The 12,919-nt window shown below is 46.9% G+C and overlaps 1 protein-coding gene across 1 annotated transcript in view; it reads left to right on the forward strand.

Annotated features, from left to right (window-relative positions):
* The window catches only part of LOC311112223 (adenylyl cyclase-associated protein 2-like), a 44,024-nt gene that overhangs the window by 7,176 nt on the left and 23,929 nt on the right, over positions 1-12,919 (forward strand). The window contains exons 2-4 of the mRNA XM_084155246.1: positions 2,719-2,843; positions 3,109-3,209; positions 7,004-7,081. Coding sequence (XP_084011372.1) covers positions 2,729-2,843; positions 3,109-3,209; positions 7,004-7,081 — 294 coding nt within the window. The 5' untranslated portion in view covers positions 2,719-2,728. The remainder of the gene's footprint in view (positions 1-2,718; positions 2,844-3,108; positions 3,210-7,003; positions 7,082-12,919) is intronic.

Consider the following 12,919-nt stretch of genomic DNA (forward strand, 5'->3'; position numbering starts at 1 on the left):
TGATGTGATATAATTGATGGGTAGCAGAAGTTGAGGTCCAGGAAACTGAATCGGCACTCCTCAGATAAACTCTGATTGCGTATCCCCAAATGGCACCCTATTTATTCCCTTTATAAGGCTCACTCCTCAGATAAACTCTGATTGCGTATCCCCAAATGGCACCCTATTTATTCCCTTTATAAGGCTCACTCCTCAGATAAACTCTGATTGCGTATCCCCAAATGGCACCCTATTTATTCCCTTTATAAGGCTCACTCCTCAGATAAACTCTGATTGCGTATCCCCAAATGGCACCCTATTTATTCCCTTTATAAGGCTCACTCCTCAGATAAACTCTGATTGCGTATCTGTCAGGGCGTGCTGTAGGTGTAGTGGTGGAATCAAACGCAGGACTCAGAACGATAATCCAAAGACTTGTATTAAAGCCAAAACCAAGGCAAAAGGACAACTGGCCCGAAGGCGAAAATACGCACGAAGGCGAAATAGTAACAGCGCACAAACAGGTGCGAAAATACTCCAGCGCAGTGGAGAGAAGCTCAACCGAGCGAAACACACGACTGACGAAAATCAATTACACACAACACTAGACAAACACAACGAGAAACTTATAGGACACTAATTACGCCCAAAATAGAAACAGGTGTGAAAACAAACAGACAAAAGCAAACGAACATGAAACATACAACGGTGGCAGCTAGAATTCCGGAGACGACGAACGCCGAAGCCTGCCCGAACAAGGGAGAGAGGCAGCCTCGGCCGAAACCGTGACAGTATCCCCAAATGGCACCCTATTTATTCCCTTTATAAGGCTCATTGACAGTACCAACCCTGGCTACAGCTCCAGTGATGGACATATTAAGGCTCATTGACAGGACCAGCCATGGCTATAGCCCCAGGCTCTTTGACAGGACCAACCATGGCTATAGCCCCAGGCTCATTGACAGGACCAGCCATGGCTATAGCCCCAGGCTCTTTGACAGGACCAACCATGGCTATAGCCCCAGGCTCATTGACAGGACCAACCATGGCTATAGCCCCAGGCTCATTGACAGGACCAACCATGGCTATAGCCCCAGGCTCATTGACAGGACCAGCCATGGCTATAGCCCCAGGCTCATTGACAGGACCAGCCATGGCTATAGCCCCAGGCTCTTTGACAGGACCAACCATGGCTATAGCCCCAGGCTCATTGACAGGACCAACCATGGCTATAGCCCCAGGCTCATTGACAGGACCAGCCATGGCTATAGCCCCAGGCTCTTTGACAGGACCAGCCATGGCTATAGCCCCAGGCTCTTTGACAGGACCAGCCATGGCTATAGCCCCAGGCTCTTTGACAGGACCAGCCATGGCTATAGCCCCAGGCTCTTTGACAGGACCAGCCATGGCTATAGCCCCAGGCTCTTTGACAGGACCAACCATGGCTATAGCCCCAGGCTCATTGACAGGACCAGCCATGGCTATAGCCCCAGGCTCATTGACAGGACCAGCCATGGCTATAGCCCCAGGCTCTTTGACAGGACCAACCATGGCTATAGCCCCAGGCTCATTGACAGGACCAACCATGGCTATAGCCCCAGGCTCTTTGACAGGACCAACCATGGCTATAGCCCCAGGCTCATTGACAGGACCAACGTCAACAAGGCAAAGGAGCTGATCGTGGACTACAGGAAACGGAGGGCCGAGCACGCCCCATTAACATCGACAGGGCTGTAGTGGAGCGGGTCGAGAGCTTTAAATTCCTTGGTGTCCACATCACTAAGGATCTATCATTGTTCAAACACAACAACACAGTCATGAAGAGGGCACGACAATGCCTCATCCCTTGGTATATTAACTGCTTGGCGCAACAGAGTGTACTGGGGCTGATATCCCTGCCATCCAGGACCTCTATACCAGGTGGTGACAGAGGAAGGCCCTAAAAATGGTCAACGACTCCCGCCACCCAAGTCATAGACTGTTCTTTCTGCTACCGCACGGCAAGCGGTACCGATACACCAAGTCTGGAACCAACAGGACCCTGAACAGCTTCTACCCCTAAGCCATAGGACTGCTAAATAGTTAGTTAAATAGTCTGACTAGCTATTTGGTTAACTATCTGCATTGACCCTTTTTGCACAAACTTGTTTGACCCCATGTATATAGCCATGTTATTGTTACTCATTATGTATTTATTATAACTTTTATTATTTCGTGTTTTATTTTTCTATTATTTCATTAAAACATTTCTCTCTGCATTGTTGGGAAGGGCCAGTAAGTAAGCTTTTAACTGTTAGTCTACATCTGTTGTTTACGAAGCATGTGACGACTAAAATGTGATTTGATTTGATTGATTGATTGACCAGCCCTGGCTACAGCGCCAGTGATGGACATATTAAGGCTCATTGACAGGACCAGCCATGGCTATAGCCCCAGGCTCTTTGACAGGACCAGCCATGGCTATAGCCCCAGGCTCTTTGACAGGACCAGCCATGGCTATAGCCCCAGGCTCTTTGACAGGACCAGCCATGGCTATAGCCCCAGGCTCTTTGACAGGACCAGCCATGGCTATAGCCCCAGGCTCATTGACAGGACCAGCCATGGCTATAGCCCCAGGCTCTTTGACAGGACCAGCCATGGCTATAGCCCCAGGCTCATTGACAGGACCAGCCATGGCTATAGCCCCAGGCTCTTTGACAGGACCAGCCATGGCTACAGACTTTCTCCACTTCCTTCTAGGGCCGCCACCATGGAAACGTTAGTGCAGCAGCTGGAGCAGGCCGTGATTCGCCTAGAGCAGGTGTCTGTCAACATGCAGGTGTCCAATGGCATGGCCAACGGGGACAGTAACGGGATCAACGGAGGTGAGTTGTAGAATTCTCATGGTCCAGGCTACGACAGCAGTGTTTAGCATTGGGTAGTGAGGCAGAGTAACCAGGAGGTTCAATGTTTAAGGTTCAAGGAGGTTCTAGGTTCAACTGGGAACTACTTTATCCAATGAACGTTTATGAACATGTAATACTGTATGTAAAACTATGAAAAGATACCAGAACTCCTGAACTCTCCACTATGCTCATTGTCTTCTCCTGCTTCCTCCCTTCTTCCTCTCCTCCACTCCTGTCTCTCCAGGTCTGTCCCAGTGTATGGACGCCTTTGACCTACTGCTGATGGGGCCAGTGTCAGAGTACCTGAAGAATAGCCGTGCCATAGGAGACGATGTGGAGAACCATGTGAGTGGCAGGAGTGTGTGCGTGCGTGCGTGATTATGCGTGTGACTGATTCTCCTTAAGTGCGTTTGAGTGGCGTCTCGCAAAGGCTGCAAATGGGAAATGGCTCTGTGCCATTAGGAGCACAAAGTCTCCTCCTCAATCCCCAAATCCCTCAAACGTTCTCACTTACAGACACACACACACACACACACACACACACACACCAGCTGTCTCAGACAGGGGGAGGTCCACAGCTGCTGTCTCAGACAGGGGGCGGTCCATAGCTGCTGTCTCAGACAGGGGGTGGTCCATAGCTGCTGTCTCAGACAGGGGGCGGTCCACAGCTGCTGTCTCAGACAGGGGGCGGTCCATAGCTGCTGTCTCAGACAGGGGGCGGTCCATAGCTGCTGTCTCAGACAGGGGGCGGTCCACAGCTGCTGTCTCAGACAGGGGGCGGTCCATAGCTGCTGTCTCAGACAGGGGGCGGTCCATAGCTTCTGTCTCAGACAGGGGGCGGTCCATAGCTGCTGTCTCAGACAGGGGGCGGTCCATAGCTGCTGTCTCAGACAGGGGGCGGTCCATAGCTGCTGTCTCAGACAGGGGGCGGTCCATAGCTGCTGTCTCAGACAGGGGGCGGTCCATAGCTGCTGTCTCAGAAAGTCGCCTACTCTGTTCTCACAGGCTACTATTCTACTTCCATTAAGTGAAACTCAGTGTGTAACTTTAATTCATGATACTGTATATCAGGGTTCCCCAACTGGTGGACTGCGGGTGATTTTATTTGGCCTCCCAAGTTTTCAGAGCAAAATGTTATTGTTGGACATAAAATACTGTAAAAACACCAGCAAATCTATTATATTATACCCACGTATAATAGAGAGATATATGTGATCGTATGCAAATGTAAGCAAGGTTTGAAATAATTATGTTTTATTCTAATATTATATATGTTCTTCTTGTGGTCAATTTGAAGTCTACAAATTATTTGTCATTATGTTCTGGTCCCCTGACCATCCGCTCAAGAAAAAAACGTCCCGTGGCGGAATCTAGTTGATGATCCCTGATGTATACAGTACCAGTCAAAAGTTTGTACATACCTACTCATTCCAGGGTTTTTCTTTATTTTTACTATTTCCTACATTGTAGAATAATAGTGAAGACATCAAAACTATGAAATAACACATATGGAATCATCAAAAAGTGTTAAACAAATCAAAATATATTTTATATTAGAGATTCTTTAAAGTAGCCACCCTGCTTTGCACACTCTTGGCATTCTCTCAACCAGCTTCCTGAGGTAGTCACCTGGAATGCATTTCAATTTACAGGTGTGCCTTCTTAAAAGTTAATTTGTGGAATTTCTTTCCTTCCTAATGTGTTTGAGGCAATCAGTTGTGTTGTGACAAGGTAGGGGTGGTCTACAGACGATAGCCCTATTTGGTAAAAGACCATGTCCATATTATGGCAAGAACAGCTCAAATAAGCAAAGAGAAACGACAGTCCATCATTACTTTAAGACATGAAGGTCAGTCAATCCGGAAAATGTCAATAACTTTTTAAAGTTTCTTCAAGTGCAGTCGCAAAAACCATCAAGCGCTATGATTAAACTTGCTCTCATAAGGACCGCCACAGGAAAGGAAGACCCAGAGTTACCTCTGCTGCAGAGGATAAGTTCATAAGAGTTAACTGCACCTCAGATTGCAGCCCAAGTAAATGCTTCACAGAGTTCAAGTAACAGACACATCTCAACGTCAACTGTTCAGAGGAGACTGCGTGAATCAGGCCTTCATGGTCAAATTGCTGCAAAGAAACCACTACTAAAGGACTCCAATAAGAAGAAGAGACTTGCTTGGGCCAAGAAACACGAGCAATGGACATTAGACCGGTGGAAATCTGTCCTTTGGTCTGATGAGTCCAAATTTGAGATTTTTGGTTCCAACCGCTGTGACTTAGTGAGATGCAGAGTAGGTGAACGGATGATCTCTCACCATTTTATTTTAATTTAATTGTACCTTTATTTAACTAGGCAAGTCAGTTAAGAACAAATTATTATTTACAATGACAGCCTACACCGGCCAAACCCGGACAACGCTGGGCCAATTGTGCGCCGCCCTATGGGACTCCCAATCACGGCTGGTTGTGATACAGCCTGGAATCGAACCAGGGGGTCTGTAGTGACGCCTCAAGCACTGAGATGCAGTGCCTTAGACTGCTGCGCCACTCGGGAGCCCATGAAGTATGGAGGAGGAGGTGTGATGGTGTGGGGGTATTTTGCTGGTGATATTGTTGGTGATTTATTTAGACTTCCACAGCATTCTGCAGCGATATGCCATCCCATCTGGTTTGCGCTCATTTGTTATTCAACAAGACAATGACACAAAACACACCTCGAGGCTGTGTAAGGGCTATTTGACCAAGGAGAGTGATGGAGTGCTGCATCAGATGACCTGGCCTCCACAATCACCCGACCTCAACCCAATTGAGATGGTTTGGGATGAGTTGGACCGCAGAGTGAAGGAAAAGCAGCCAACAAGTGCTCAGCGTATGTGGGAACACCTTCAAGACTGTTGGAAAAGCATTCCAGGTGAAGCTGGTTGAGATAATGCCAAGAGTGTGCAAAGCTGTCATCAAGGCAAAGGGTGGCTATTTGAAAAATCTCAAATATATTTTGATTTGTTAAACACTTATTTGGTTACTACATGATTCCGTATGTGTTATTTCATAGTTTTGATGTCTTCACTATTATTCAACAATGTAGAAAATAGTAAAAATAAAGAAAAACCCTTGAATGAGTAGGTGTATCCAAACTTTTGACTGGTACTGTATGTTGTCACCCAGTCAACTCTAACATCACTAACATCATCTCTAACACAGTGAGATTCTCTCTAGATCTACCAGTGACCATAAGGATGGAGGAATGTTGAGCACTTAGTGACCACTTCACTCCCCTGCCAGCTCTCTGTCATTGGGACTAATTTTATATAAAGGCATGGAGGATTCCCCTTGTTTATCTCTCATAGATCTGCTTGTCTCTGGGAAGCTGAGCGTTGTTGTCTGACTGTGTGGAGTCCAGGTCTTGGCCAGGGAAAACCACTGTAGATAGCTGGGAAGAGGAAGAGTGATTTAAATGACCGTCTGTTTCCTGTCCCCTACAAAGCCAATGGCGGGAGTGTGTTTGAACTTTAACCCTGAGTTCCAATATTAAACCGCAAACACAAGCACCTTTTCCACCCTGATGTCAGGACGTTTTCCAAAGGGAGATGGGGTGTAGTTTGTGGCTAGTAATCATGTTGGCAACCACTTTGATGAATTCTCTTTCGACTCCCAAAATAGAGCAGATATTTTTAACCTTTGTTCATACCAGGCACTGGCAGGATGTACAATTGAAAAAATCCCTTTCTCAAGGGAGACATGATTTCCAATGGGAATGAAATAACTGAGTACGCATTAAAGCAGAATGACAGAGAAATAGCCCCAATCTGTGGTGAAAATGGGACTGGGGGATAGGGCGAGGATATTCCTTCATGGGTCTTTTCCCTCGTAAAACAACATCACTTAATCTCCTTCTCCCATCACAGTGGAGGGAAGAGGAGGAGGGGGTGTTTGGGTTAGAGGTGGGGGGGTTTAAGTTAGGAAAGCTCCTTTTATGGGTTCCTCTGGAGGTATTTTCCCAAACATGGGACATGCCTCATGGGACCTGACTAATGCAGAGTTTTATATCAGCACGATGCATTGCAGGGTGCGTTAGAGAGGGAAATGTGGCTTATAATGCCCTCAGATTTGACCTTTTAACCTTTTCCCGTTGTGCTTGACAGGCGGAGATGGTGAACAAAGCACTACAGCTTCAGAGAAACTTCCTCAAAATGGCCACCACACACCAGGAGCCTGCTCAGGTAAGGATGATATGTGCAATTGCTTGGAGGACTGTTCTAAATGCAAATACCCAAAGATAGTAAAACAAATTAGTATGGATCAGGACTACGGGCCAACTGCACTTCAGCAGAGTTATCTAATGTGGACTTACAGTTGAAGTCGGAAGTTTACATACACTTAAGTTGGAGTCATTAAAACTCGTTTTTCAACCACTCCACAAATTTCTTGTTAACAAACTATAGTATTGGCAAGTCGGTTAGGACATCTACTTTGTGCATGACACAAGTCATTTTTCCAACAATTGTTTACAGACAGATTATTTCACTTATAATTCACTGTATCACAATTCCAGCGGGTCAGAAGTTTACATACACTAAGTTGACTGTGCCTTTAAACAGCTTGGAAAATTCCAGAAAAGGATGTTATGGCTTTAGAAGCTTCTGATAGGCTAATTGACATCATTTGAGTCAATTGGAGGTGTACCTGTGGATGTATTTCAAGGCCTACCTTCAAACTCAGTGCCTCTTTGCTTGACATCATGGGAAAATCAAAAGAAATCAGCCAAATTGTAGACCTCCACAAGTCTGGTTCATCCTTGGGAGCAATTTCCAAATGCTTGAAGGTACCACGTTCATCTGTACAAACAATAGTACGCAAGTATAAACACCATGGGACCACGCAGCCGTCATACTGCTCAGGAAGGAGACGCGTTCTGTCTCCTAGAGAGGAACGTACTTTGGTGTGAACAGTGCAAATCAATCCCAGAACAACAGCAAAGGACCTTGTGAAGATGCTGGAGGAAACGTGTACAAAAGTATCTATATCCACAGTAAAACAAGTCCTATATCGACATAACCTGAAAGGCCGTTCAGCAAGGAAGAAGCCACTCCTCCAAAACCGCCATAAAAAAGCCAGACTACGGTTTGCAACTGCACATGGGGACAAAGATCGTACTTTTTGGAGAAATGTCCTCTGGTCTGATGAAACAAAAATAGAACTGTTTGGCCATAATGACCATCGTTATGTTTGGAGGAAAAAGGGGGCCGCTTGCAAGCCGAAGAACACCATCCCAAAAGTGAAGCATGGGGGTGGCAGCATCATGCTGTGGGGGTGCTTTGCTGCAGGAGGGACTGGTGCACATCACAAAATAGATGGCATCACGAGGAAGGAAAATTATGTGGATATATTGAAGCAACATCTCAAGACATCAGTCAGGAAGTTAAAGCTTGGTCGCAAATGGGTCTTCCAAATGGACAATGACCCCAAGCATACTTCCAAAGTTGTGGCAAAATGGCTTAAGGGCAACAAAGTCAAGGTATTGGAGTGGCCATCACAAAGCCCTGATCTCAATCCTATAGAAAATTTGTGGGCAGAACTGAAATAGTGTTTGCGAGCATGGAGGCCTACTAACCTGACTCAGTTACACCAGCTCTGTCAGGAGGAATGGGCCAAAATTCACCCAACTTATTGTGGGAAGCTTGTGGAAGGCTACCCGAAACGTTTCACCCAAGTTAAACAATTTAAAGGCAATGCTACGAAATACTAATTGAGTGTATGTAAACTTCTGACCCACTGGGAATGTGATGAAAGAAATAAAAGCTGAAATAAATCATTCTCTCTACTATTATTCTGACATTTCACATTCTTAAAATAAAGTGGTGATCCTAACTGACCTAAAACAGGGAATACATTACTAGGATAAAATGTCAGGAATTGTGAAAAACGGAGTTTAAATGTATTTGGCTGAGGTGTATGTAAACTTCCGACTTCAACTGTATCTCCTATACTTAATGTAGCCAGTGTCACCCATTTCAGTGTCGCAGTATCGCCCTTTTTAGTATCGCCCATTTCAGTATCGCCCATTTCAGTATCGCCCATTTCAGTAGCGCCCATTTCAGTACTGCCCATTTCAGTACTGCCCATTTCAGTACTGCCCATTTCAGTATAGCCCATTTCAGTATCGCCCATTTCAGGATCACCTTTTCCAGAGTTTCAGCAGCAGCCTTTTCCTCTCTGTCTTTCCTGTGCTGCTGGGCCAGTGGGCAGCCATGCGGCGCCCCGGAGCTCCGCTCACATAGGATTACCCCTTTTTAAAAAGAACGCTAATACAACACATTCCCAACGCATTCACGTATGGGGAAGGGAGGGGGGAAAGGGGGTGAAAGGGAGGGGGTATGGAGAGGAAGAGGGGTTAACGTGTTATCATCCCGTCAGCCTTCAGTTTGTATTGAACCAGGGGGGAGCTCAGAGCTGTACAGGAAGTGATTAACTCATATCTCGCAGGTCATTGGTCAAGAGGCAGTGAGAGAGAATTCACCAATTGTCTGATACACAAACAAGGAGGAAGGGTTTAAACAGAGGGAGACAAGGGAGAGGAAGGGAGTAAGAGAGCAGGGGATGGGAGAGGGACGAGAGGACAAGAGGGTGGGTAAATAGTTTCATGTCCTGTATCTTTACTGTAGTCTGTAGAGAGGCTGTAGAGAGCCTGTAGCGAGACTGTAGCCTGTAGAGAGCCTGTAGAGAGACTGTAGAGAGACTGTAGCCTGTAGAGAGCCTGTAGAGAGACTGTAGCCTGTAGAGAGCCTGTAGAGAGACTGTAGCCTGTAGAGAGCCTGTAGAGAGACTGTAGCCTGTAGAGAGCCTGTAGAGAGACAGTAGCCTGTAGAGAGCCTGTAGAAAGCCTGTAGCCTGTAGAGAGCCTGTAGAGAGACTGTAGCCTGTAGAAAGCCTGTAGCCTGTAGAGAGCCTGTAGAGAGACTGTAGCCTGTAGAGAGACTGTAGCCTGTAGAGAGCCTGTAGAGAGACTGTAGCCTGTAGAGAGCCTGTAGAGACTGTAGCCTGTAGAGAGCTTGTAGAGAGACTGTAGCCTGTAGAGAGCCTGTAGCCTGTAGAGAGCCTGTAGAGAGCCTGTAGAGAGACTGTAGCCTGTAGAGAGCCTGTAGAGAGACTGTAGCCTGTAGAGAGCCTGTAGAGAGACTGTAGCCTGTAGAGAGCCTGTAGAGAGCCTGTAGAGAGCCTGTAGAGAGACTGTAGCCTGTAGAGAGCCTGTAGAGAGCCTGTAGAGAGAATGTAGCCTGTAGAGAGCTTGTAGCCTGTAGAAAGCCTGTAGAAAGCCTGTAGCCTGTAGAGAGCTTGTAGAGAGACTGTAGCCTGTAGAGAGCCTGTAGAGAGACTGTAGCCTGTAGAAAGCCTGTAGAGAGACTGTAGCCTGTAGAGAGCTTGTAGAGAGACTGTAGCCTGTAGAGAGCTTGTAGCCTGTAGAGAGCCTGTAGAGAGCCTGTAGAGAGCCTGTAGAGAGCCTGTAGCCTGTAGAGAGCCTGTAGAGAGCCTGTAGAGAGACTGTAGCCTGTAGAGAGCCTGTAGAGAGACTGTAGCCTGTAGAGAGCCTGTAGAGAGCCTGTAGAGAGACTGTAGCCTGTAGAGAGCCTGTAGAGAGACTGTAGCCTGTAGAGAGCCTGTAGAGAGACTGTAGCCTGTAGAGTGAATGTAGCCTGTAGAGAGCTTGTAGAGAGACTGTAGCCTGTAGAGAGCTTGTAGAGAGACTGTAGCCTGTAGAGAGCCTGTAGCCTGTAGAGAGCCTGTAGAGAGCCTGTAGAGAGCCTGTAGAGAGACTGTAGCCTGTAGAGAGCCTGTAGAGAGACTGTAGCCTGTAGAGAGCCTGTAGAGAGACTGTAGCCTGTAGAGAGCCTGTAGAGAGACTGTAGCCTGTAGAGAGCCTGTAGAGAGCCTGTAGAGAGCCTGTAGAGAGACTGTAGCCTGTAGAGAGCCTGTAGAGAGCCTGTAGAGAGAATGTAGCCTGTAGAGAGCCTGTAGAGAGACTGTAGCCTGTAGAGAGCTTGTAGAGAGACTGTAGCCTGTAGAGAGCTTGTAGCCTGTAGAAAGCCTGTAGAAAGCCTGTAGCCTGTAGAGAGCTTGTAGAGAGACTGTAGCCTGTAGAGAGCCTGTAGAGAGACTGTAGCCTGTAGAAAGCCTGTAGAGAGACTGTAGCCTGTAGAGAGCTTGTAGAGAGACTGTAGCCTGTAGAGAGCTTGTAGCCTGTAGAGAGCCTGTAGAGAGCCTGTAGAGAGACTGTAGAGAGCCTGTAGAGAGCCTGTAGAGAGCCTGTACAGAGCCTGTAGAGAGACTGTAGCCTGTAGAGAGACTGTAGAGAGCCTGTAGAGAGACTGTAGCCTGTAGAGAGCCTGTAGAGAGCCTGTAGAGAGACTGTAGCCTGTAGAGAGCCTGTAGAGAGCCTGTAGCCTGTAGAGAGCCTGTAGAAAGCCTGTAGCCTGTAGAGAGCTTGTAGAGAGACTGTAGTCTGTAGAGAGCCTGTAGAGAGACTGTAGCCTGTAGAGAGCTTGTAGCCTGTAGAGAGACTGTAGCCTGTAGAAAGCCTGTAGAGAGACTGTAGCCTGTAGAGAGCCTGTAGAGAGACTGTAGCCTGTAGAGAGCCTGTAGAGAGATTGTAGCCTGTAGAGAGCCTGTAGAAAGCCTGTAGCCTGTAGAGAGCCTGTAGAAAGCCTGTAGCCTGTAGAGAGCTTGTAGAGAGCCTGTAGCCTGTAGAGAGCCTGTAGAGAGACTGTAGCCTGTAGAGAGCTTGTAGAGAGACTGTAGCCTGTAGAGAGCCTGTAGAGAGCTTGTAGCCTGTAGAGATCCTGTAGAAAGCCTGTAGCCTGTAGAGAGATCCTCATCGCTGTTCTCTGTGAGACTTTGGCTGACGATCCAGAACTGATGATCCAGAACTGACCATTCTCAAATTGGAGAGTCATTGATTTTACCAAATCAAAACAAAAGATAATTGTCAATCAATATACCCCTAGAGAAACACCTACTACAGTACCACACAGACATGGACACATTTTCACTTGTACATAGTTTTATATCAACCTCAATCATGGCCTTTGTTTTCCATTTGGAGCAGCCTCTGGTGGAAAAGTGATTGTGACTATGTACAGCTCTCCCATAGGGACCCCAGAGCCGCCGATAAACCTCTGGCTTTTCTCTTTGCCCCGCCGGCCCGGAGTTGTGCTCTGTGGCTTTTTATGGGCATGTTCTATATTAGAGACGCTCCTGTGTGTGTGTGTGTGTGTGTGTGTCTGTTTGAAGCTGGGCTCACGTGAGGCCTATCACTCTGTGTGTCTTTGTGTGTGTGTCTGTGTGTCTTTGTGTGTGTGTGTGTGTGTGTGTCTCACACTACAGCTGTCTCGCCTCGACAGCCCTCTGCTCTGCTGTGAGGCTTTACACTGTAGAATCCCACCATTGGTTTCTCCTTGGTCACTTTCCACTGGGAGCTTTGATCTCATGTTTGCATTATAGCTCAGAGCCTGGTCATTATAGCTCAGAGCCTGGCCAGTCAGTGAATGTCAGAATAGGGGACGCCAAGCCATCGTATCAGATAGAGTATGCTTATATGGTACAGATCAAATAACTTGATGCTACGCTTTGATCATTTTTTTCTCTTCTACTTTCTCTCTCCCTCTCTTTCGGTCTAACTCTCTGTACCATCTCTTTCTGTCCAACTCTCTGTACCATCTCTCTCCTTCTTTTTCTGTCCAGCTCTCTGTACCATCTCTTTCCCTCTCTTTCTAACTCTCTCTACCATGTCTTTCCCTCTCTTTCTAACTCTCTGTACCATCTCTTTCCCTCTCTTTCTGTCTAACTCGGTATGAAAAATGTATGCACTCACTCTTATCCAGCACTCACGCTCTGGATAAGAGTGTCTGCTAAATGACTAAAATGTAAAATGTAACTCTCTGTACCATCTCTCTCCCTCTCATTCAGTCTAACTCGCTCTATCATCTCTCTTTCTGTCTAACTCTCTCTCTTCCATCTCCTTCTTTCTCTTTCCCCTTTTTTTCCATCTCTCTCTCTCATTGATA

The sequence above is a fragment of the Coregonus lavaretus genome, assembly GCF_964263955.1.
Source record: "Coregonus lavaretus genome assembly, chromosome: 3".
In the NCBI taxonomy this organism is placed as follows: domain Eukaryota; kingdom Metazoa; phylum Chordata; class Actinopteri; order Salmoniformes; family Salmonidae; genus Coregonus; species Coregonus lavaretus.